Below are 22,451 nucleotides of genomic sequence, written 5' to 3'. Positions count from 1 at the left end.
TTTTCAGATGCTTGAGTAATATTATTGATGAAAATACATAATTAATTGACAAAGTACAGCACTTAAAGTGATGGATATTACATTTAAATACATATTTTAATCTTGAAAAGAAATTCAGATTTAAGGAACAATAAAATGGTAAAGAACTGAAAACTAAATATACTGTCCTGGATGACACTCATAAAGTACCTATTCAAAAATAAGCAAAAATTTATATTCCTTCTCTTTCTAGGGGTCAGAGTCATACCAAAGAGCATATGTGTTTGAATATATATCCCTGTTTTGCCTACTTCTTCCTATTTATATGCTTGTATGGCAGGATTCTTTCTGTAAAATATAAGTACCTATTAAAAATAATAACCCATGCATCTGTTCTCCAAATTGACTCATATGGTCTATATTAAATAGATTCTGCCAAATCAGGTAATATAGTACAGTTTGTAATCCTTATGACTGCAAATCCTTAAGACATGCAAAAATGTTAAATGAAATTCATGGTTTCCAGGCTGAAAGCAGCAAATGTCCCTGAAACGTATCAGTGATGTTACATGTCAACATTAAAATAATAATTTCTGAGGCTTTTTAGCAAATAGAACAGTGAGGTGTGCAAGATTTCAGCCTAAAGAAGCAAATCAAAAGTTGCTGCAGAAAGAAAAAGGCACAGAAAGGCAGAAAAAGAAGGGCAGAAAAAGAAGGGAGCAAAAAGCAGAGGAGTAGAAGAGAAGCAGAAAGGAGATTATGGGACAAAGAAAGAAACAAGACAAAAATAAAAGTGCTTGGGAAAGCAAACATTTTTTCTTCTGAGTGATGCTGGTAATAATGATAAGGCACTAGTAAAAATAAATCATGGTAATAATAAGGGAAAGTTCAGTTATTATATAAAGGCCAGTTTCTACCCGCAGTCCTTACAGAAACCTCAGCAAACATCAGAGAGTCCTGTTATAGACTGAGGGCAGGGAAAGCAGTAAATGTATTCCCTGACCCACAGATAATCATTAGAAATGGAATTCTGCCCTTTGCAGAAAATGAGGTTTTATCATCTGTGCCCTGAATGTTTCAGCCTACACCTTGCCATTAGTCAGATCAGTTGGCACATATACCTGGAGTAAGCAAAAGAAATAAGCACTCTGTTTGCATGTGAATAATTTCCCTGGTAGATCAGTTCAGTTCTCTTAATTGTCCATCCATTAATTTCTTGCTAATGTAGTTGATATCGATGACTGATTTTCTGTGCTAAACAGGAAGCACCACTTCTTCATTCTAGGACACATTCCTTCCTACAACTGCCCTGCTGTTAGCTACCAGTAGCTGCCATTATATTATCTTTCATCTGGCCCAGAGCTGACAACAGATGGCCATCTCCGGGACTGCCATCAGTGTGACTTTATGAAGCATCCAGCTATGGTGTATTGAGGAGCTTCATGGCCAGTTCTGCAAATCTGATTTCCCTTCCCCCTACCCCGCTGCTGGCCCCCCTCACTCCATCTCCATGAATAAGCTCCTTATTCCTGGCTCCACTCTCCACTGGTCCTGTCATTTCCCAATGAGTGGTGGCACACGGTGATCACTGGACTTTGCAGCTTGAGGTCTGCCCCCACTTCCCTCCGCAGTGCTGGCACAAGATTTTTGTTGCTCCCAGCATCCTCATTCCTCCATGTTTTTGGAGTACCAAAGCATAGGCACAGGGGTTTGGTAGAAGCAAAACTGCTACCTCTTAAGATCAGTAGTTCAAACCTACCTTCTTCCACCTCAGAGCACCTCCTCAAGCTTCAGAGTTTTTTATATTTTTTAAGTTCTACAAGACATGCTGCCAAACCAGCATTGAATATATTAAGTGTGAAAGAAGCTAAAATATTGACCAGAGACCTAAAGCGGAGAAAAGTGTAAAATTCACAAGCATCCTGATTCCATTGACATGTTAGATCACTTGGAAAAGCTCTTTCAGCTGTGTGGCTGCTATGTGTTTAGGAGAAAAATATATTGTTTGCTCTTGACAGAGTTTTCTAAAGCAAGGGACCTCGAGAGCCAACCCATATTTTAGAAGAAATTCACATTTGTGTCCTTTATTGTGATATTTGCAGCAAGTCTATAGCTAGTGAGAGTCTCTGCCCTCAAGCTATAAAGGAGTAAGGCTCCATTGTTGGAGAGAGAGCAGCCTTCTGTGAAGGTCTGAGATGTGGTAGGCAAGATGAATACTGCTTAAAAGCAATGCTTGCCATGCTGTCATTTAGAACAGGAACACTGAGGATTTAAACAAAAGTGAAAGGCATGGTAAATGAATCCTTTAAAACTGGTCAAATTTTCAGCTGCCAAAAATAACAAGTTTTCTCCATTGATAGGTTCATTGAGTAGGAGGAAAGCTGGGAGGGGATGAATTCCCCTAGGGAGGAGGTGCAGATAGTTTGGGAAAACAAGGTGTGGTCAGTGATTCATAAAGAGACACTCCAGTAAACAGCAAACTTGGCTCAAAGGTAATGCTTTTTTTTTCCACTGCATTTTGCTTTTTTTTTCCTCTTAAATTTGTTTATTGTCTTTTTTTTTCTTCTTCTTCTTTCTTTTTTTTTTGTTCTTGGGGGCAGGGAAGACAATCATTAGACCACTTCATTCTAAACATGAGTGAAAAAGACTCTGGTGCAGTGGCTACGCAACTGGAAGTGTATGTCGTAAAAAATGTGTATGTCTCCTACCCAGAAGGAACAGCTTTTAGGTTTAGCATTTCTACCTGCTATTGGAGATGGTTTTGCCATGCTTTGATCAATCTAAGACATTAATATTTTGGGTGGGAAGAGTAGAATTTTGCAGGCTCTTGTGATTTTTTGTTTTTTTAAGTTGAGCTTCTTTTCTGTTCAAAGCTGAAATTGAGTGTCCTCCACCCTGTTAACAAAGGAAAAGAGAAAGAGATGATTCAGTTCTCATGAACCAATACTGCTGAGTTACACACATTTCTACATGCAGCTTTAGTTGTTTTTCTGTGTTGTTACAGTCTTATTTTGCAGGAGAATTTCTAGGCACAGTCACGGATCACGGGTGTGTAAGTTTGCTCGGGGATATGCCGTGTCAGTGAATACTCTGCCTCCCCCCACACTTCCTGTGTGTAGATGTGTGCTGTGTAAGATAAAGAACCTGTGATATTGTTAAATATTAGTGGTGCATTTTGCTTGGCTTTGCATTTGTAAAGGTGAAAGGTGATTGTGCAGGAAAATGGAACAGTATATTTGCTGTGAGACAGGCACTAAGAACTCACTCCCATGCTCAGTTATAATTCATGACTGTACTGGTGGGAAGCCCTTATCCCTCTGTGGAGTTAATGCATCTCTACTGTAACCTGCTGAGAGCACCCTGTGTCCCCTCCCACCATCTGTGCATTCAATGGCGTGCTCCCTCTCTCCCCCTTTACTGTGAGATCTCTTGGTGTTAAAACTGTCACACTACTAGTGCCTGGTAAAGGTGGCTTTATTATGTGTATTAATGATTAATTGTCATTTAAGGGTGAGGAGGCAGGTAAAGGATATGTTACCATTTGTTTTAAGCTCTTGTTAGAAAATGCTGGGGAGCAAATAGACAGAAAGGTAGATTTTTTTTACTTCAAACAACAAACAGCTTTGCAGAGAAATTGTCACAGCTCAGAGTAAGAGCTGTTGATGGCAAATTCATCTTTCTTCCCAATCTAAGCATATTTAACTGTTTCTTGGTACAGTGCATCTCTGTCTCTCCATGTCAAGATCTGAACCAACAGCATTGTAAATTGAATATATTATTTACCCATCAGCTGAATTTTATTTTCTTGAAATTTATCTACTCTTTTAGCTGAAAAGCCCTCTTACAGGCTGCAAGTTGCTTCTTTGCTACCTGAGACTTGAAATTCTTGTGATCAAGTGCTGTAAGCTAGTACACTCTTAACTAAACAGGTAGTGTATGAAGATTTTTTATTATTATTATTGCTGTAAGGCACTGTCAGAAGACTGGTGAGACTGTCTAACTTTGAAAGAATTGCACTCAGCTCACAGAGATTTAGATGATGCTTTATCAACCTGGCACTTTACCACAACATTAAACACAGAATATGGTTAAAAGACCATGTACTTGACTGTCACGGCAATATTAATTTGCAGTGTTTCACTGGATGTAATCTCATGTAGTCTGTTGTTTGTATTCCTTTAAAACTTATAAATCAAATCCAGACCTGGAATACCAGTGTATGATCTTAACAGATGTGCTGCCATAAGGGACCTGCTAGGTTATAAACTGCAGAAATGATCTTTTTCTATTTCAGATTTCTAGCTTATTCCAGGGAGATTTAGTAACCACAGCAGTAAGGTGGAAGGTCACGCGCTAGGACAGTAGCACCCACCCAGCACTTGACGTTAGGTATAATTGTCAGGAAATCCACCTCTAATCATTTTATTATTCAGTTGTAGCATCCACCAAAGCTCCTGAGCAAAAGTAGGGCAAGAATGACTTCAGTAGCTCTGTGTCCAGGTTTTCTTAGGTGAAAGATCACTTTGAGATGACACAGCTGAGTAGTCAGGCTGAAATCCTAGTTGGTATTTTATTAATTTTGCACCAAGATAAATCTTGAAATTCTGACAAACTCCATGACAGGTGAAATTCCTTCTTGCAGAATCTGCTCAGCAAGAGGCTGCTCATTTCGTTCTGTTCAGAGGCAGGCAACAGGAGGGCAGCTTTATAATCAGCCCTCAAAGGAGCCCTGGCCGCCCCAGAGCCTTGGACTGATTGAATAACTCCTGGGCCTCTTCCCCTAGGCTTCCATCAGCAGGGGTCCTGTGGAAAGCAATCTCCCGCAGACTGGCACTGAAGTGAGCTTTAAACTACTATTTTCTGCTCTCCAGAGGAGCCTGGAGTACTAAAAGATAGATGGACTGCAGATATTTTATGAGAAACTGTCAGAAGAAGAGCAGAGTAAATGTTTTTTTCCCTCCTTCGAGTCACACGCTGCATCACTGTAGAATTTTTCCCAGAATCTTTTACACTGAAAGTTTGAAATTAATTGGTTGCTAACCTTAATTTCCCTCCTCCCTCTTATTTTTCTTTTTTTTCCTTTCCCTCTTTTTCTTCTCTTTTTTTTTCCCCCCTTAAATATTCACTCGGAGGCCCTTTGCTTAACCACAGTTGCAGAAAATCAGTACCATTTGCACTGAAATATTTATAATGACAGAATGAAAAATTGGATTCATTTTCTGGCCTGTAGCCGAACAGTCTGCAACTTTGCACAGCATTGTTTAGCATCTCTCATTCCTTCCTTTCATTGGGGTCCTTTTCAGACACACACACGCACACACGCGCTGCCCATGCTTCAGAGGAATGTTTAGCAAAACACAGAGCCATTTTTAATCTCAGCCTTGAGAAAACAACTTGTCTCTAACCTTGCCACTATTTGCGGGGGGGAAAGCAAAGGGGGAGGTCCCCGGGAACATGTAGAATTCCTCTTACAGGAGAGATTATGGAGAGTGTCATGCAGTAATCTGTCCTCTACACTGAAGAAGTGGATGGCTAGCATTCTCCAAATTGCTTTGGTGTGTTGCAGGTTAGGCAGGGTAGACTCAGTACCAGGTTGGACAGCAGGATCTTTCCAGAAAACCTTGTTCTGCCACCGATTCCCTCCATGTCAATGAGAAACTCATTTGCCCACAAAGGAAGAGGTTGTCAACAGCTCCCTTTTGTGCCTGAGCAGAGACTGTAAAAATGCCCTGTGCTTCTTTACACCTTCAGAAAGCAGAAGATGCTGGAACTGTACATATTTACTTCCCTTGAAGCAATGGTGTGAAGGTGAAGTGGTTGATGTTTGCAAAGAGCTTTGAAAATGAAAGTGCAGATCCTCAGGCTCCAATTTGCATCCCCTGCCAGTATAAAAGGTACCTTAGTCAGACAGCCAAGGATTCCCTCAGTACGCAGCAAATCCTGTTTATTTTGCAAGCTTGGTTCTGTATCACTCCCTTTTGGTCCTCACAGGCATGTCTCAGACTCCAATGAATTCCAGGGATTTTTAATTGCTATAACAATCCCATGAGGCTATTATGAGCTGGCATACGTTTGGGCAGTGTTAGGAATACTTTAACATGCACTGAGGACTATGGTAACCCATGATTTGAATGGTTAGGCCACATGGATTTACAATAATATACAGTGAATATGTAGGAATTAATCTGAAAATGCACACAATTTAGCAGAGAATTGTAAGTCTCTATAGATGTCAGACTTGTGCAGAACTTAATAGGGAAATATATTTGTGAAAAGAGGTATTTCAAAAACCCTTAGAAATTACTCTCTGGTGAGTTTGTAGATTGCTTTGACAATGCAGTTTTTTCTGGAAAAACAAGGCCTGTGGCCAAAATCTTAATTCCTAATGCCTAAAAAGAGGCTTCTTGAGACAATACTGGGTTCTCCAAGAAAGTGGGTTGGATGCAGGGGTGGATTCTGCAAGGTGCTGAGAATCTCCTGAAAATGCAGGTGACAGAAATTGCCTGTCAAGGTCCAAAAATGTCGTTTTTTGCTAACTTCACCCATATCAAATTTATGACACAGCTCTATTGCTGACGGCAGGTGTCTGTGTATACTCCTGAATTCTGTTCTTTCAATTCCACATCATTCATCTAAGCACAAACGTTTTATTTCTTTGCTTTCTTCTGTAAAAACTTCTTGATGCTGGCTCCCCTTCAATGCTCTCAGGAGCACAGCCTGAGCAGGTGTGCCTAGAAGGAGTAGGAAGGGGTGGACATCTGCTATAGGCGCCAGTACAGCTCAGCTAACGCAGCACAGCATCTTGTGGTTTGTGAGCAACACACAGTTCTTATCATTCAAAGTTTCCTACAAACTTTCAGATTTGTCTTTTTACTGTGTTTCCCAAGATCCTTTGACAGGTCAGCCTGAAGTGATGAGTGTTCTGACACAAACTGCGTCGTGTCTTAGAAATTTTGCCTGCAGGTGTTTTAATTTAGTATCACTTTGATTTGAAAAGGAACTTTGTACAAAGTGATGTGGTTTTAGGATATAACAAAAAAAATCCAGTATGCATGTATTACAGAGATTTCTGTAATTTCTTGCTTAGCCTGTATTATTACTTTCTGATTTTCTTTCTTCTTCATTTATATAAATGAAGAACAGTATAATTTTTGTAATTTTTATCATTTACTGAGAATCAAAACTAACAGAGATGAGACAGAATGCGAGCTTTAATTACAAATATTAAATATGGTTTTCAACTGACAATTTGAAAGCAAATTTTCCTGACTATTTAATCATACTTTAAGGGATGTCACAAACCCATAGTAGGCTCTTTCAAATCCAGAAGTATTTCTTTGTTTGAGCTGACCAGGACACAAATATACAGGTGTGTAATATGCCTTAGGATGCTAAAAATATTTGTGGGGACAATAGACTACAGACCACAGTGAAATGGCAGTACAGATGGAATGGTGCAGAATAGTTACTGAACTTCAGGGACTGTAAGAGTAGCCAACAAACAAATGTTTTATCTCACTGTTGAAGAGAGTACCTTTCTAAGAAAGCTGTTTTCTCTGTGGGCCTGAACTGCTGTGTGGGTTTTTGTTTGGAGTGCCAATCTGTTTACTAAACTTATTAGTTTATAAATTTTGCCATGGTAAAGTAACTGTGAGAGCTTTAAATTAGAATAAGTGCCACTTCTGTGTGGCAGGTTCCTTTGAGGGCTTATTAGAAGGCAGGCCTCCTGTTGCCTGCCCCTTTATGCATGGCACTATTGCTGTGGGTACTTGTTTATAGCTAACTTTTGAATTTATGTAAGTGTACACTGTGGTATGATGAATTGCCCTCCAATTGCAAAGATTTTCCTTTTTTATTTTTTTCTGGGTTCAAGATAATACTTTACTTTAAAGGGTTATTTCTATTAGGTGAGTTTTATTTTGATGAATTAAAATTAGCTTGGAGTAGCAAATGACATACAATCGTGAGGGTTATAGATTAGCCTCACCATAGCTACAGCACATCTTTTTGTAAAGGAATTAAAGTTCTCTGTTTCAGATACCTTGGCACTAAACATAGAAAGCAAATGAGTGTTGTCTCCAGTTATTTTCCTCGTAAATGTGATTCTTTTCACTCAATCTAAAGATTACTACACTAAAAACAGTCCTAATGGGCAATGAAGGGTGAAAGCAGCAGCTGCAGAAGGCTGGATCCCCTAGCAGGAGATAGCCAAGGAGAAGGAGCACCCAGCATCACAAACCAAAGCCAGAGGTGATGGGTGGGGGCATTTCTTGAACTGTCAGTGCAGGGTCAAGGCAGGACCTAATGATGCATCTGACTTGCAACGTGTCATTGGCCAGCTGTCTGACAGGAAACAGAATGACCAAGCTCAGAGAATGACATTTGCTAGAAGGAGAGATCATCTCTCACAGGGAGGAAGGAGAAAGGCATGAAAGGATGCTTCTTCATGTGGTACTTCTTGTTTGGGGGAGGAGTATTAAACTGTAGGAATTGGACTTCACTCCCTTCCCCATTTTTTAAGGTTCTATAAACAGGAGAAAGTGAGAGTAAAATTCCTCCCATTTAGCTGTGGTCAGATTTCACACTACTTTTACACAAATGCGATTGAAAAAAAAAAAAAAAAACAAACAAGAAAACAGAAGACAATAGAGAATCCAAACTGCATTTTACAACCAACAACCACAATGACAAACAAGAAATTTTCTTGTCCTCGTACCACATGTTAGTAAATGCTCCAGATTTATTGATTTACAATGTGTGTCCTCACAAAATTTAGAGAGTGACTTTGTTATAAAGGGCAAAATAGCATTCTGGTCTCTCTAAAAGTCACCTTTAAAACATGGAGATTCTTAGACTTAAAAGAGGGAAACTCAGATGAGGTTGCTCTAAGAACAAAACATTTCAACATAGGGTTCTTAACTGTCTAACTAGTCACCAGCTATGAAGGGATAAAAATTGTCCTTAGTTTCCTTTCCAAGCAGTAGATTTGTAATTCACATACACACCAAGTCTGCCACATAAGCACTGTCTCAGCTCCTGCTATTCCTGGTTTGAAGAGCTGTAGGAATAAGGACTGTAAGATGTCCAAGATGGGCTGGCACAGTAACTGGTTGTGAAGGAAGTCAGAGAGCAAAATCCATGGGGACCTCTGCTTATCAGCTCAGAAATCCTTGGCTGTTACCATCAAATCTGCTCAATCTGGCTTTCCTTGCAAACTGTCTCGAAGGAAAAAGATGCACCAATGTGCAACAGAGTTTGGAGCTTTTAGAAGAGGAGGAGAGCTAGTAGAGCACCATAGCTTTTCCTTTTCTATCCTACACAGTCTAAAATTCTCATACCATGGACAAGGGGACAAATTCCTATTTACATTCCTGATTTCAGGATCCAACATACATTCCCATCCATTTCTTTATTATCTTAACTGGGTACATATGCTTGCTAGATGGATAACTTCCAGATATGATTTACACATGTGAAAGGAAAGTTTGCTGAATTTAAAACTTGATTTGTTCAGGGTTTTCTTTCACCTGAGTGAAAATGTTAGCCACTGTGTGTTAATCCTGGGCTGATCCACAATCTCCAGTGTGCCAGGTACTGTTGTACAAGGCCCCACGCACCAGCTGGCAATGTGTGGAGAATACAGATTCCAGGCTGTCCCCATGTCACCTGGTAAGCACAGTACCCAGTGTAATGTCAGAAAGGTAGGGAGGTGAACTTGACAATCGATACAAGTGTGGGATGTGTCTGTCTGTATAACAGGAGTGCAGACAAGTTACAGCACTTTTCTTTCCAGCTGTATCAAGAAACTTGTAATTTCACTTGTAATTTTGTTCAAAGAGATTCTTGTACATGCACCTGTGGAAAATTGGAAAGTATCATTGTTTTAAAGGTTGCCCTTTGCATATAAATCACAGCTCTGTGTGCTTCCCCATTTTAATTGGGTGACCTTTTGAATCCTATGGACAGGAGCTTGAATTCTGGACTTGTAGGTTGGTTGAAGATTTGAAATCAATTCATGTTTTAGCAATTACTCTGCTTAAAAGCAGAGAACCCAAAATGGAAATTTGAGAAGAAGAATTCCCCTTGGAAAATTCCTTTTCACAAGTCATAGAAAACTTCATTGCAGACCAAAGAGATATGCATAAAATCTAGATTCATTTGTCAGTTTAATCCTTGAAAAGGATCAGGATTCATTGAGTATGAGAGAAAGAGGAGTAAGGAACGTGTAATGTTTCCAACAGGACATTTTTGTGCAATTATCAGTTTAAGCTTCCATTATTTGTCACTAATTACTGCGCTGAGCTGTTAAATATTTAGTAGTAGTTTGTTTAATTGGGTTTGACCTATAAAGGAATCTGTGCATAGCACAGCTCTAGTTCCAGGAGCCAGTTCCTCACTCACAGCTAGCAAATTTGTATTCACATAAGATGATCTCATGTTGTCAGACAAAGGGGTTTGTTTTTGTTGTGCAGGTTTGTTACCTCTCTCTCCCCCACAGATTTATTTGTCTTTAAGGTATCTGAAATCAGAGCACAAAGTAGAAACGCTGCCTGTGGATGTAAAAGGGAAGGTCAGTCAAATTTGTTTACAGATGTTGTAGTTTAGAAAGCATCAGCATGATAAAAAAAAAAATTAAAGCAGAGCAACAGCTAGCCCATGAACACATGTCTTGTAAAACACTGACTTAATCCCTGAATATCTTATTAGGCAGTATTGCCTATCAAGGCTTGTTGTCCCCTGTTACTCTGTTGTACAATAGCTACAGACAAATCTGTAATTGTTCAATTTTGGGTTCAGCTTGCTGTGTCTGGCAGGGTGAAGAGACTTTTGGCTGTGGCCTCTGCAGAGGGTGTGCAAGAATCGATCAGTATACAAGCAATATTCACTTTGTTTTAGCCTGGCTGTATTCTTTTTCAATCCTGTCTTGAAACTCCCTTGATTTCAGTGGAGCTTTTCTTAATTTATACCAGGGTAACCATAACCATATTCTAAAGTAATAAGACTTTTGATATATTTCTCAGAAGTGCCTCCTTCTGCCTTTTTTGTTTAAGCTTTTATTCCCACTTAATGAACAATTTTCTTATTGGGGAAGAATGCTTGTGTATTAATTTCAAACATTTGCAGTATCACTTTAAGGCTTTGCTTAAGTACAGACAAGATTTAGACCTGGATCCTGATTATCAATACATTCCCTTTGCCATGTAAAAGAAGAGAGAGGTTTCCCAGTTTGGAAGAATTGTTGTGAAGATGCCCTGACCATCACCTTCTCTTTAATGGGGCAGTGCACACACCTTTTCCCATGCAGCCAGGCACATCTTGCCTGAAATGGAAGACATTCTTGCAAGTATCACTGCATTTCAATGAGCAGCAGACAGGGTGAGGCAGGCTTATGGGAGGTGATTGCCTGGCACCATAGGTTAAAACAGCCTTCAAGCTACTCTGATTTATGTCAGAGGCTTAGCTGGGAGCCCCCTGCCAACGCTCATAATGAGGAAGGTGCAAGGATGGTGAACAGGCATTGGTGTTTGTGTCTGTTCTCTTCTATGACAATGATGAAAGTCTTATTTGCTGTTCCCAGGAATATATGTCATTCTTTTCCATACAACAAATCTGTGATATATGTACTTGCATATAGTAATGAATCCAAAAGGAATCATTGACATTTTACTAGTGGCTTACTGGAAGTCTCTGAAGAAAAATAGGTATCAGGGGTTTTAGTTTGGTTTGGGTTTGGTTTTAATTTTCAGTTTGCATCCCTGAGAACATGCTCTTCAATTTGAGATTTTTTTACAGGTAGTTTTTCTCTGGCCCAGCTGGAAATCCTGAGTAGAAAAACCAGAACACTGAGAGTTTTACATAAATATGATAAAGAATAAAATCTGATTAGCAGTCATGCTTAGGTGAATTAATTTATATGAATGACTGCAATTCATTGTAGAGTTTCCTAAATTATCATTGTCAACAGTGGTCAGTCATGTCCTAAGATGACCACTTAATTAGCAAACATGTCTGAGAACAGACCTGATTCTCAAAGGCATCAACTCCGCACATAAATGGTATTTATGGGAGCACAGATTCTCTTGGGATTTGGCCCCTTTCTTGTTGTGGAAATAGCTCTGGTTTATTTCAGATCAAATTTCTTGGGAATCTGTAGTTTTGGAGACTGCATTTTGTTAGGTCTGTGCTGATAAGCAAACTTAGCCTGGATGAAAACTCCGTGCCTACTTTAGTGTAATTATAAATTCATTGTTAGTCCTCCTGCTCTGCCAGTTGCACTAAGTACTGGAGATGCTAGTGGCAGGGACACTTTGCCTGGACTTTTTCTGTTCTCTGCAGAACTTCGAAGTCTCCATTCAGTCTCCTACTTTTCACCTATGAAAAACTATTAGACATTATATTTTTTCTATCTCCCTCATTCACTCAGTATAAGTGTGAGCACTGAAATATGAATATATATTCATCTCAGAGGCATTGCAATTTGTCAGGCAAAACACGTCAGAAACATTGGTTAGTTCCAACATTTTAGATACACTAATTCAAGTTCATATCTTGTAGTTAGTGTTTTATGAAAGGAAGGGTGGGATCTGAGAGGGAAAATAATCACTCATTTGTTAATGAGCTTCAACTGAAGTTGCTGTATTTGTATTTCACGTATATGAAAAGGACAGAAATGTTTACAATCTGAATGTCCATAGATACTTTGTCAGTACAACTAAGGATTACAGAATCATAGAATGAGCCAGGATATGACCCTAACCTTCAATTAATTCATTTGGTGGAGTGCCCTATAGAAGTCATTACCCTTAGTACAGAAACCCAAATCCCACCTATACTATTTTTTTACCTGTACAGCAACTAAGCTTCAGAAACCCACATAACTGAATAGTCTTAATTGCTTGCAGCAGCAGAAGAGCTAATGCCATAATTTGCTAGGGCATTGAAAGTAAGTTTACTGCTTTCAGATAGTTCAAAACAGCACATATATTCTACTGAAACCAGCTCCTAACTACGCAGATTTGGTTTCATGTCTGATTTTGGGTTGGCTGAGCCTCTTCCTCTCCTGGGATGAACATCAGGAAAAAAATACTAACCCTGAGGTCTGTGAAACTGTGAAATAGTCTCCCAGGAGGAGCATTGGAAGCTCTAATTAAAATTGGACTGGGCAAAACACTTGAAATTACACTATAGGCAATAATCCAACACTGGCAAGATGGGTGGAGAAAACGCCCTAATGGGTCTTTTCTGCCTTTAAATTCTATGAATTCTTGTTCTTCTCTTTTATTATGCTATTTTACCTTTTTGTTTAATAGTGACATAATGTCATCTAGAAAGTATTATAAGACACTATTGTGAGCTGAGTGAGATGATGTTAAATATCAAAAGAAAATGCAACAGTTTTTCTGCAGGTTCACAGTGATTATATGGAGATAGGAAAAGAGACACTGACTAAGTGAGGAACATGAGTGCAGTGGTTTTAACTGTAAGACAGTGGCAAATTCATTGCATGCCTGCAATATGCATGTTTATCATTTTGACATTGCATTTCATATTCTCGTATGAAGAACAGCCACATTCCAGCAAATCTAACACAGGTGTGGGAAAGTCATTTATTCTAACTGTGCAGATTGCTCAGATTGCTGGAAACATTTTCTATCCCAGTGTTTCACATATCCCCCAAAGACCTGGACTAAATAATATATTTTACATCTTAATTTATAGTTTGTATTTAATCTTAGCATTGTACAAATCTAAGTAACTCATTGATTCAGTCCTTGAGTATAATCATATTACAGTTTACCAGGAAAGAATCCTTCAGCAATATAATGGGGCCTTGACAGGAAACTCTGTGCTGCAGTATTGAAGCAGCACAAATCTGAAGAAACAGAGTGAAAAACAACCTTTTGTGCTACCTTTTTTATAGTTTAGTCTGAATTAGTTTCATTTATTTGGTTTTGGTGTTACCACTTAATACTTCTTTTCCCTCCTCCCTCACCTTTCCATATGGTATAATATTCCAACAGTGTCCAATACAGAGCTTTCTGCATGAGGGGTCATGACAACCAGGATAATTAATAGAGCATTGGACCAAAGTACTGAAATCCATGTTGATCCTGTGCTAGGTGTTGCTAGGCTTGCCTTTCCACAGGCCTTTCTTCCCCTTTGGTTCTGGAAAATGCAACATCCTCTTCCTAGCTGCAGACAGTTTGAAAAGTGTGGTACAGGATAAGAAGTTGAAATAAAAAAGAAGGGAAGAGAAGCAGAAAATCTTGATTAGAAAGTATAATTTAATAGAACGTGTATTGAACCAAATGTATTGATTAATGTGGTAGATATAGTACTTATATTGATTCAAACTAGAGATTTAGTACTAAAAGCTGTAAGCCAAAAAGCTGTTGCAGATTGCTACAAAAGTCAGTTTAATGCTGTCCTTGAGAATGCCTTCACAAAGAAATTCTTCTAATGTTTGAGGAGTAGGTAGAATGCGGTATATGTCAGTTTGATCCCGGAGGGTTTTATTTTGTACTCTAATAGCTGTTACGAGCCTACATTATATCCAAGGAGTAATTTTCCTTAGGGGTGCCCAGCTCGCTTTGTGTCAATATTCTAGCATTTTAAGTCACGTACAGTATATGCTTCTGGGAACAGTGCAGGAGCCAGCCAGACTCATAATGGTCTGCATTCATTAATAAAGGCAGAAGCTTCTGTCCCTCCATTGCCCACTACAGGGATGCCTCCCTGGTCTTCGGGGACCCGTACAGACACATTTAAAGAAAGCTTTATTTTGAGTGGGCAGGAGATGAAATGCAGGACTTGCAGGCATTTCCTAAGTCAGCTATATGCCCGAGCACAGGGGTGACCTTAATGGGTCAAAGAAGAATGCAGGTCAAAAGACTTATTATCCAGCCTGTTGGAAACCAATTGCTTTTGTTAAAAAAAAGAGTAAATTGTAGCGCTTAAAGGTTGATAGTAATGTAGAGTTCTGTTTTACAACCTGGAGCTGGATTGCAGTGCAGTGGGGTGGATTTTTATTTTTTTGAATGCAAAAAAATACAAGATAGTCTGTAATGTACACAGATAAAGGATTCCAGATAAGTGATAACATGTAGGGTACCATAATTACTTAATCAGTGATGATTGATTACACATGTTTGTGTTCTTGAACTAAGGAAAAAATAACATGCTGCTGTGGTACTGTTACCATCTGTTGAAATAATGCACCTACATTTCATCTTTATGCCTCTTCATGTGTACCCTCTTTGCACTGTTTGTCAGGTGCAGCCATGTCTTAGTTCATCTGCTCATAAAATCGAGAAGTCCCATTTAAATTGAATGAAACAACAGGTCACATTAAGGATTCTAATGGGCTACTGAGTCTGTAGCTATCTGTAGGTATTTTTTTCTTCGTTAATTTTGATGCTGTGGGCAGGAACTTTTTGCCAGCTATTACTTCTCACGTTCCCTCTGAAACACAAAGGCATGCACCAAACAACAAGTATTATTATCTCTTTGTCTCCAGCCTTTCTGTGAAGAAACCGTTTTGAATTTGTTTGCCAAGATGATTCTTCCACACAGTATTATCCTAGAATTCTTTGTGTGTTTTCAAGTCCTTAACACTAACAACAGGGATATCTCAAAGCATTTTCATCCAGAAAAGTGGTGGCGTGTAATTTTAGGTCACGTAACTGGCATTCTGGATTCAACTATCAAAAATAATTATTTCTAGGAATAGGGCAAGTGCACTTGAGGAGTTTCTTTTGTTTGTGAAATATACTGAATTCAGGTTTTCCCAGATAATACGCCTGCTTTCCAGATAACACTGAGACATAAAAATTGGGGATGAAGGAGTTATCCTGGTTTGTGTCTACATGATAGCAAATGCAGTGACACACAGACCTCTCCTGCTTCCCTGTTCCTCCATTTTGTGCATGCAAAGCTTGAATTTGTATTTGCAAACTAGTGTCTCCTCATGAGATCCCAGCTCTTGGAAATTGGAACACAGCTGTTGCTGAAGTCCAGGAAAGATTATATTGAGAAAAAATATTTTCCTCTTTCCATGGCTAAGCAGGAAATTGACATTTTTGCTTTGTAGGGAGACTACCACGTAATTAAACAGATGTGCTTATGCACGATTAGATTTGGGGGAGGCAAAGAAGGGGAGCATATGATACCTCCTGTACTTCGCTAAATGACGTCTCTTTGGCAAGTGGAGGCACTAATTGCTCCAAACTCAGGCAAACTAGCTGAAGTTTCTGGAGGAGGCATGTTTCAGGCTTGTCTAGAGTGTCTTTAGTGAAGGGCAGCATGCTCTCCAAGGCACACAGGGGATCTCAAGTGTAATATTGTGCTCTCCCTGGGTGTGCCGTGCTCCCGTGGCCCTGTCGCGTCCCTGCCGGCGGGAGCTCCAAATTCTGCTTTCCCCGCGTGCCTGATCTCCCACTGCCAGGGAGGCGGGAGCTCGCTGCACACGAGGCAAAGAGACTATCAGAGTCGAGATCTGCTGTGTGGATAATAGAGGAGAAATTTTGCCCTAAATTTTTAAACACAACACCCCTCATAAAAACAACAACAGTTCATAACTGGGATTAATGTTTGCAATTTTCAGTCACTTAGACATGAGGTCTCCAATAGATGGCTTTTGGTAGAGTGGAATATGGCTCTCTGTAGGATTACAGAATTTTCCTCCTTTTCTTATCTCTCCCCTCCTATCCTTCGCCTGCTTCTCTTGTCAATGTTATGTTCCTGAAGCGCTTCCACTTTGTATTTTTTTGCAACTTAGGCAAATAGGTATTTCTCCCTAGTCCCTCACGTTTGGGAAGCTTTAATTACTTTGGAAACTGTGTTTTGTTTTGACTGTTTACAACACGTATTGTTGCCTTTTTAAGGCCTAAACTGTTCAAAGCACTTCCTCATGTTCCTATCCTGCCCTGTCTTATTCTTCTCTGCAACGCTTGTTTGGTTTTTTCCTATTATTTCTTCATTATCTCCAGAGAATCTCATTTTGTGCCAAGGCACAGGAGTCAGGGACACTGAGAGCTAGAGCAAGTCAGTCCTTATGCTGTGTTTTATTTTGTCTCCTTCATATTTGGGCATTTTTATTTTTTAATCAAAAATGCCATTGCAGCCAGAGTTACGGCTGCAATTTTAAAACACCTTTTGACTGCTTCATATGCAACTGTTCATTCAGCTTCATACTGATTATGCATTTTTCACTTAGTGAAAAGAAATAAAAAATGGGCATGACTGATGTGCTTACTCTCAGTAGACTAGAAACAAAAGACCATCCCCAAATATCTGTCTGCAATGTAACAATTGGTATATTACTTCAACTGCTCAGAAGCAGAGAAGAAAATCAGAATTCAGGCTGCCACCCCATATTTAACTTGTCCTGTTGTTTCTAGGTACTGCAGGGTCTCCAATAAGCCTGTGGTGTTATGCTGTAAGTGCTGCAATAAATGGACACAACAGGATGACAAAAGGACTGACTGTCAGGCTTAACTCTTAATTTCCTTGCTTTTGTGCTTTAAAGTCAGAGCCTATTACCTGTGACCAGCCAACATTTTTGGCTGCATCTATTATTAGTGCTTTACAGCATTTTGAAATGATTTTATGGGAAGGATGAGGAACTAGATGAAATCAAGTGGTGAAGCATATTTTTTTAACACTCTTTGGCCTTGGACAGTCTGGAATTCCTGCCATCAGCATTAAATCATTTTGCATTCACATCTGGAAATTGCATCTTTTAGTGTCACTGGGTCATTTTCCTTTAATCTTGAGAATGGCACTACATTAAAAATTCCTCAGTCTTACAGTAAGATCCTTTCCTTGCCAAATGTCCCATGAACTATTATTTGTGTGCGTGCACAGTTTAGGGAAGAGTGAAGGAGAATGGGAAAGAGGATTTTTAGGCTGGTCTGCAGTCATGCTGTATTTCACATTTGTTTCACCGAGGCTCTTTTCAAGTGCCCTTTCATGGGTGGCTCTGGAGGGTATGGTTCAGTAGATGTTCACTTTGTTGTAAATGATGACTGTCTTGTGGGAACAGGTTCATCCTAGTGTGCGTTAGTCCAAAGAGGTTTAAAGACAGATTAACTTAATAAAGAGGAGTGAAGGGTCTGGCTGTGCTGGGAGCAAATCAGGGGATGTGACACCCCTGCCCTCTGGGTCACTGGCCCAAATCTGGCCCCGATTACTAAGGGGAGAATTCATCACTAATCAGTGGCTGCCCTATTGTCTGAGAAGTAGCATTCACAGACATTTTCTAGTTATCTGTGGATCCAGTATACATTGTAGAAAACTTGAGATGTATTGGATTGGTCCTTTGCTCTTACATCAATGCTTGTGAAGGATCTGAGCTAGTACAGGCAGCACAATAGCACCTTTCTGAAAGAAGCCAACTTGGTTTGAGGGGTAAGGAGGAAAGGGTGAAACTGGTGTTTGCTGCTTGAATTGGTGATTAATTGTTCAGGAAAGGAGAATTGAAGACTCCAAAGTCCATGCTATGCTTCTAGACAAAAGGCGCTGCATTCACCTGAGGAAAAATACCTGTGGGTTTTGGTGACCAAAGGGCAGGCTGTGCCAGCCCCTCCTGTTTTCTCATCAGTCTCTGACCTCTCTAGCAGAGTGGCTTTTCCCAGACTATACCATGCGGAGGAAATAGGTTTTACTGCAGGAGTGCATTTGATGCAGTGCCACAGTCGAGGAAGCACGGGCCAGTGAGCATTAAGACTTTTATGGCAAATGCACTTCACATTTTTGCAATGCATAAACCATGAGCCATGTGTAAGCAGATACCAGGATCACTGACCTGGTTTGCAATTTCACTGGGGCAGGTCAGCCCACACCCTATCCGTAGAGAGTGTGTTGTTCTTCTTGTGGCACATGTAAAGGATACTGGTGTGAAACAGCTGGGGAGAACTCCTCTCTTCCATAATTATGCTGTTTCTGGCTAGTTTAAACAAGGAGGGATCAAGAATATTCTCATTATCCAGCCCATCATTTTACAAGATATCTTGGGAAAATTGTTTTTGCATCCTTCTTTCACACACAAATGCCTGTCCTGTGACTAAGTTGTTTCTTTTGTTTTTGTTGCAGAATCATACGATGACCCAGCACAGCAGTTAGTGCAAGGCCCGTCTCTTCCAGAGAATTCTTTGTGGCACAAAAAGGGAACACATTTTACTCTTTGCACGAAACTTTCATTGTTAATGTATATTATTCAGAATCATTGTATTGTACCATAAAACTTGTATTATCGAAACTGTTGGATGTTCATGTGTTTGAACTTTTGAGCACCGGATAGACTTCTTGTATATAAAGTGTTGCACATGTATTATGTTGTCTGATACTAAAATGGTCTTATAAAGACAAGTGGACTTGGGCCCTATTCAGGAAAGATACAAATAATAATAATACTGTGTGAGGAGAAAAAAATAACTTAAGAAAAAAAGTCATTTTCAAGGAGGAGGGAGAAAGTAGTAGCTATGTTCCATTGCAGCTCTGTTTGGCCTCCCTTTCGTTTAAACTTCAGTCCAGAAATCTCTCTTTTGGTATACAAACGGATGAATTTAAGACTATTTTTTATTGCTGAAGATTCTTGCAAAAAATATGAAGAGACTCTTTCTCATAGAGCAGGAACCCACAGTTGAATAAGGCCCATATATATATTTGTAAGCCTTGCGATATGACAGATAGCATTACCATATATGCAATAGTTGTTATGTAGTTTGTCAAAGAATTTTTTTTCCTGGATACCATTTGAAGCTTTGAGTGTTCAAGACTTTCCTTAATGATTTCACATGGCCAAATTCTTGAATCAGTTGAACTAACCTGTATGTTACTGTTATTAATGTTTACTCTGCGGTCTGAACCTGGAGATTACTGGAATTGTTTTCCAAAAGGAAATAAATTCAGTTTACCATTATGCGTGAGTGTGCTTTGTGTCTTGTCTTTTTCCTCAGAAAATATCATTATTATTATTACTGCTGCTATATTACCTAAAGAACCACCAGGATCTGGAATCCCATTGTATCAGGATCTCTCAGTAAAATACTCTGCTCAGTAAAATAGGTTGCTTTTCTCAAAGGTAGGTATTGAAATAAATGTAATAGTAGAAACAAATTTGCTGGCCCACTGCAAAGAAATCTGTGCTTTAGAGTGATATTCACTGTTTTCTGGGTTTATTTCTTTTATTTGTTTGTCTCAGCAATTTCATACACACTTGACACGTTGGTAACCAGAGGAGTCACTACACATCTTCTGTGTATAATTATTGGTAAATTTAAATAAAATATCACCTAGTGAGCTGGGTCTGGTACTGACAAGAGGGAACCACCACAGCTCTGGCCAGCAGTGCTGTTAAGCTGACATCCCATACCCTCTCCTCTGGCACGGGTAGCAGAATTGGAGGTGGCATGGGGTGATGCTCAATGGCACCTGGTCTTTTTTTGCTCAGGTCTGAATTGGCTCAGGTCTGCAGTTTCAAGAAGAAAAAAGGGGATAAAAGCTATCCCTGACTACCACTGTCTCCTGCTATTCCAGCTCACCTACAAAAGAGGACCAAAAACATTCTCCAGCTATTCTAGTATCTCATCTTATTGCTGGAATTCTAGTTTTATCCCATGAAAACCAGTGCTGCTGAAATACTGCCTTTAAACAGCCACACATCACAACAAGACCAAATGTCTAGAACTGCTCACTTAGTGCTGCCAGTGTGATTTCCAGTTTGCTGAGTGTAACAATTTAACTTCATACAGATGGAGGACAGAGAGAAAAGAAGTAAAATCAGAAAGTATATGGCTACCTGATATTCCAAGAACAAATGTGTCATATTTAACACTCCAGCTTTGAAAATATTGTGCAGATTTTGCTAAATATAAGAAAGAAATTCCCAGGTTTTGTATGAATATCTCATTTGTGCTGACAAAAGGATAAATGTATACATGAATACATAAGACTTGTAAAATGCCTGTTCTATTTATAAGTCAGAAACCGTTCCCATTTTTATTCTCATTAATATATTACTCATCTCAGCCAAATTGAATGTGATAATATGTTCTTTATTTTTGACAGATACTTTAAAGGATATAAGGCATTTCAGTCTTCATGTGTGAAAGTGTGACATATTGGTTAAGACTGAAAATAACATGTTTGTAGTAGAGTTCAAGTATATAAGAAATATTACACCCTACTGTTTTTGTAAATGCCAGAGTGCCACTGAGTTGAGACAGATGGTAGCAAGAAAAGATGCAATCTTATAATCAAAGCTAAAATATGTCAAAAATATGTTAGCAAGCAAAACATAGTCTATTACTAGTGTCTCATGTCATGACAGCTTGCAAAACATGCAAAGATGTTGAATTTCGAGATACATAAATAAAGGAACAGTAAACACAACAACAGCAAATGGGATGAAGACTTTGTGCATCAACTGTCCCTTGAGGTCAGCACAGGGGAATAGAGGGGTCTTGTGGCCATGGGCAGTCCCAGGTGGGGCTTCTGAGAGCTGGCTGCTGGTATCAAGTTCTGGAATCCTCTTACCTTTTCTAAAGTAGCAGGTTTCTTAGTGATACCTAAATAGCTGTTTAAATAGATTATGGAAGACATCCGAACTTCCCAATGAGAGCTGAGTATCGCTTGGGGAATTACCACAGCATTTAGAAAAATCAACAGAAGAGGCAGATCATCTTGCCTGTTGGAAGAAGAGACGCAGCACTCTGTGTGTATGTCTGCATTTCAGCTCTTGTGTGCCTTTCTCTGCCCTGGGTTAGCAAAAGCTAAGATAAGCCCCTCCTCATGTCCTTAGCCTAATGTAAAAGGATAAATCTGTTCAAGTGTTGTATGGATAGATTGATGGACAAAGTATCCTTTTACCTCTGAGACAGGCTATATCACCAAGATTTCAAGTGGACATGAGTTTTGCTCTAAGTGATAGTTTAATAAAGCAATTAGTCCTTCTGCTTGTTTGCCAGAGTTATGTTTAGGAAATATCACAGACCTAAAGCAGATATAAACACAGAATTTTTACTGCAGAAGTGAAGGAACCTACCCAGTCAATATCTGAGCACTGAATTTATGAGGAAATGCACTGATTCTTTAACTGAACAAAACATAGTCCAGGCATAAGCATGCATTAGGCCTTTATGACATTCAGCTACCCAAACCCAGAATTTCTACTGTAATACATGTGTTCATAGCCAGTTGCCTGTAAGTTAGACTTTCCAATCCATTTTGTGTGGTTCAGTCCACATGGAGGTTATCAGAATTTCTTTGGTTCACTCCAAGCCCAGTGCTCTCACTGCTTTTCCTGATTTACAAGTCACTTTGCAAAACCCCATGAAAAATGTTTCAAAAGCTCTGCTTAGGGGACATTAATAGTTGTCCCTTCCTTCTTAATAGCAGGGGGAATTCTGAAGTTCTTTCCACATCTCAGTGACTGGACTTTATTAGTAATTCTGGCATGACCACTCACTTTG

At 39.4% G+C, this 22,451-nt stretch overlaps 1 protein-coding gene across 21 annotated transcripts in view; it reads left to right on the top strand.

Moving 5' to 3' along the window:
- The window catches only part of ZNF521 (zinc finger protein 521), a 229,754-nt gene extending 209,854 nt beyond the window's left edge, over positions 1 to 19,900 (top strand). For all 21 annotated transcript variants that reach the window (XR_014952880.1, XM_085572027.1, XM_085572019.1 and 18 more), the window contains one exon: positions 19,072 to 19,900. Coding sequence is in view for 20 of the 21 variants with exons in the window: in XM_085572027.1 (XP_085428153.1) it covers positions 19,072 to 19,101 (30 nt within the window). In the remaining variant the exon portion in view is untranslated. The remainder of the gene's footprint in view (positions 1 to 19,071) is intronic.
- Positions 19,901 to 22,451: the final 2,551 nt, after the last annotated feature.

The sequence above is a fragment of the Lonchura striata genome, chromosome 2 (genome assembly GCF_050655825.1).
Source record: "Lonchura striata isolate lonStrDom1 chromosome 2, ASM5065582v1, whole genome shotgun sequence".
Classification (NCBI taxonomy): domain Eukaryota; kingdom Metazoa; phylum Chordata; class Aves; order Passeriformes; family Estrildidae; genus Lonchura; species Lonchura striata.
The sequence above is the reverse complement of the archived record's forward strand: the minus strand, read 5'-3'. Positions and strand labels throughout refer to the sequence as shown.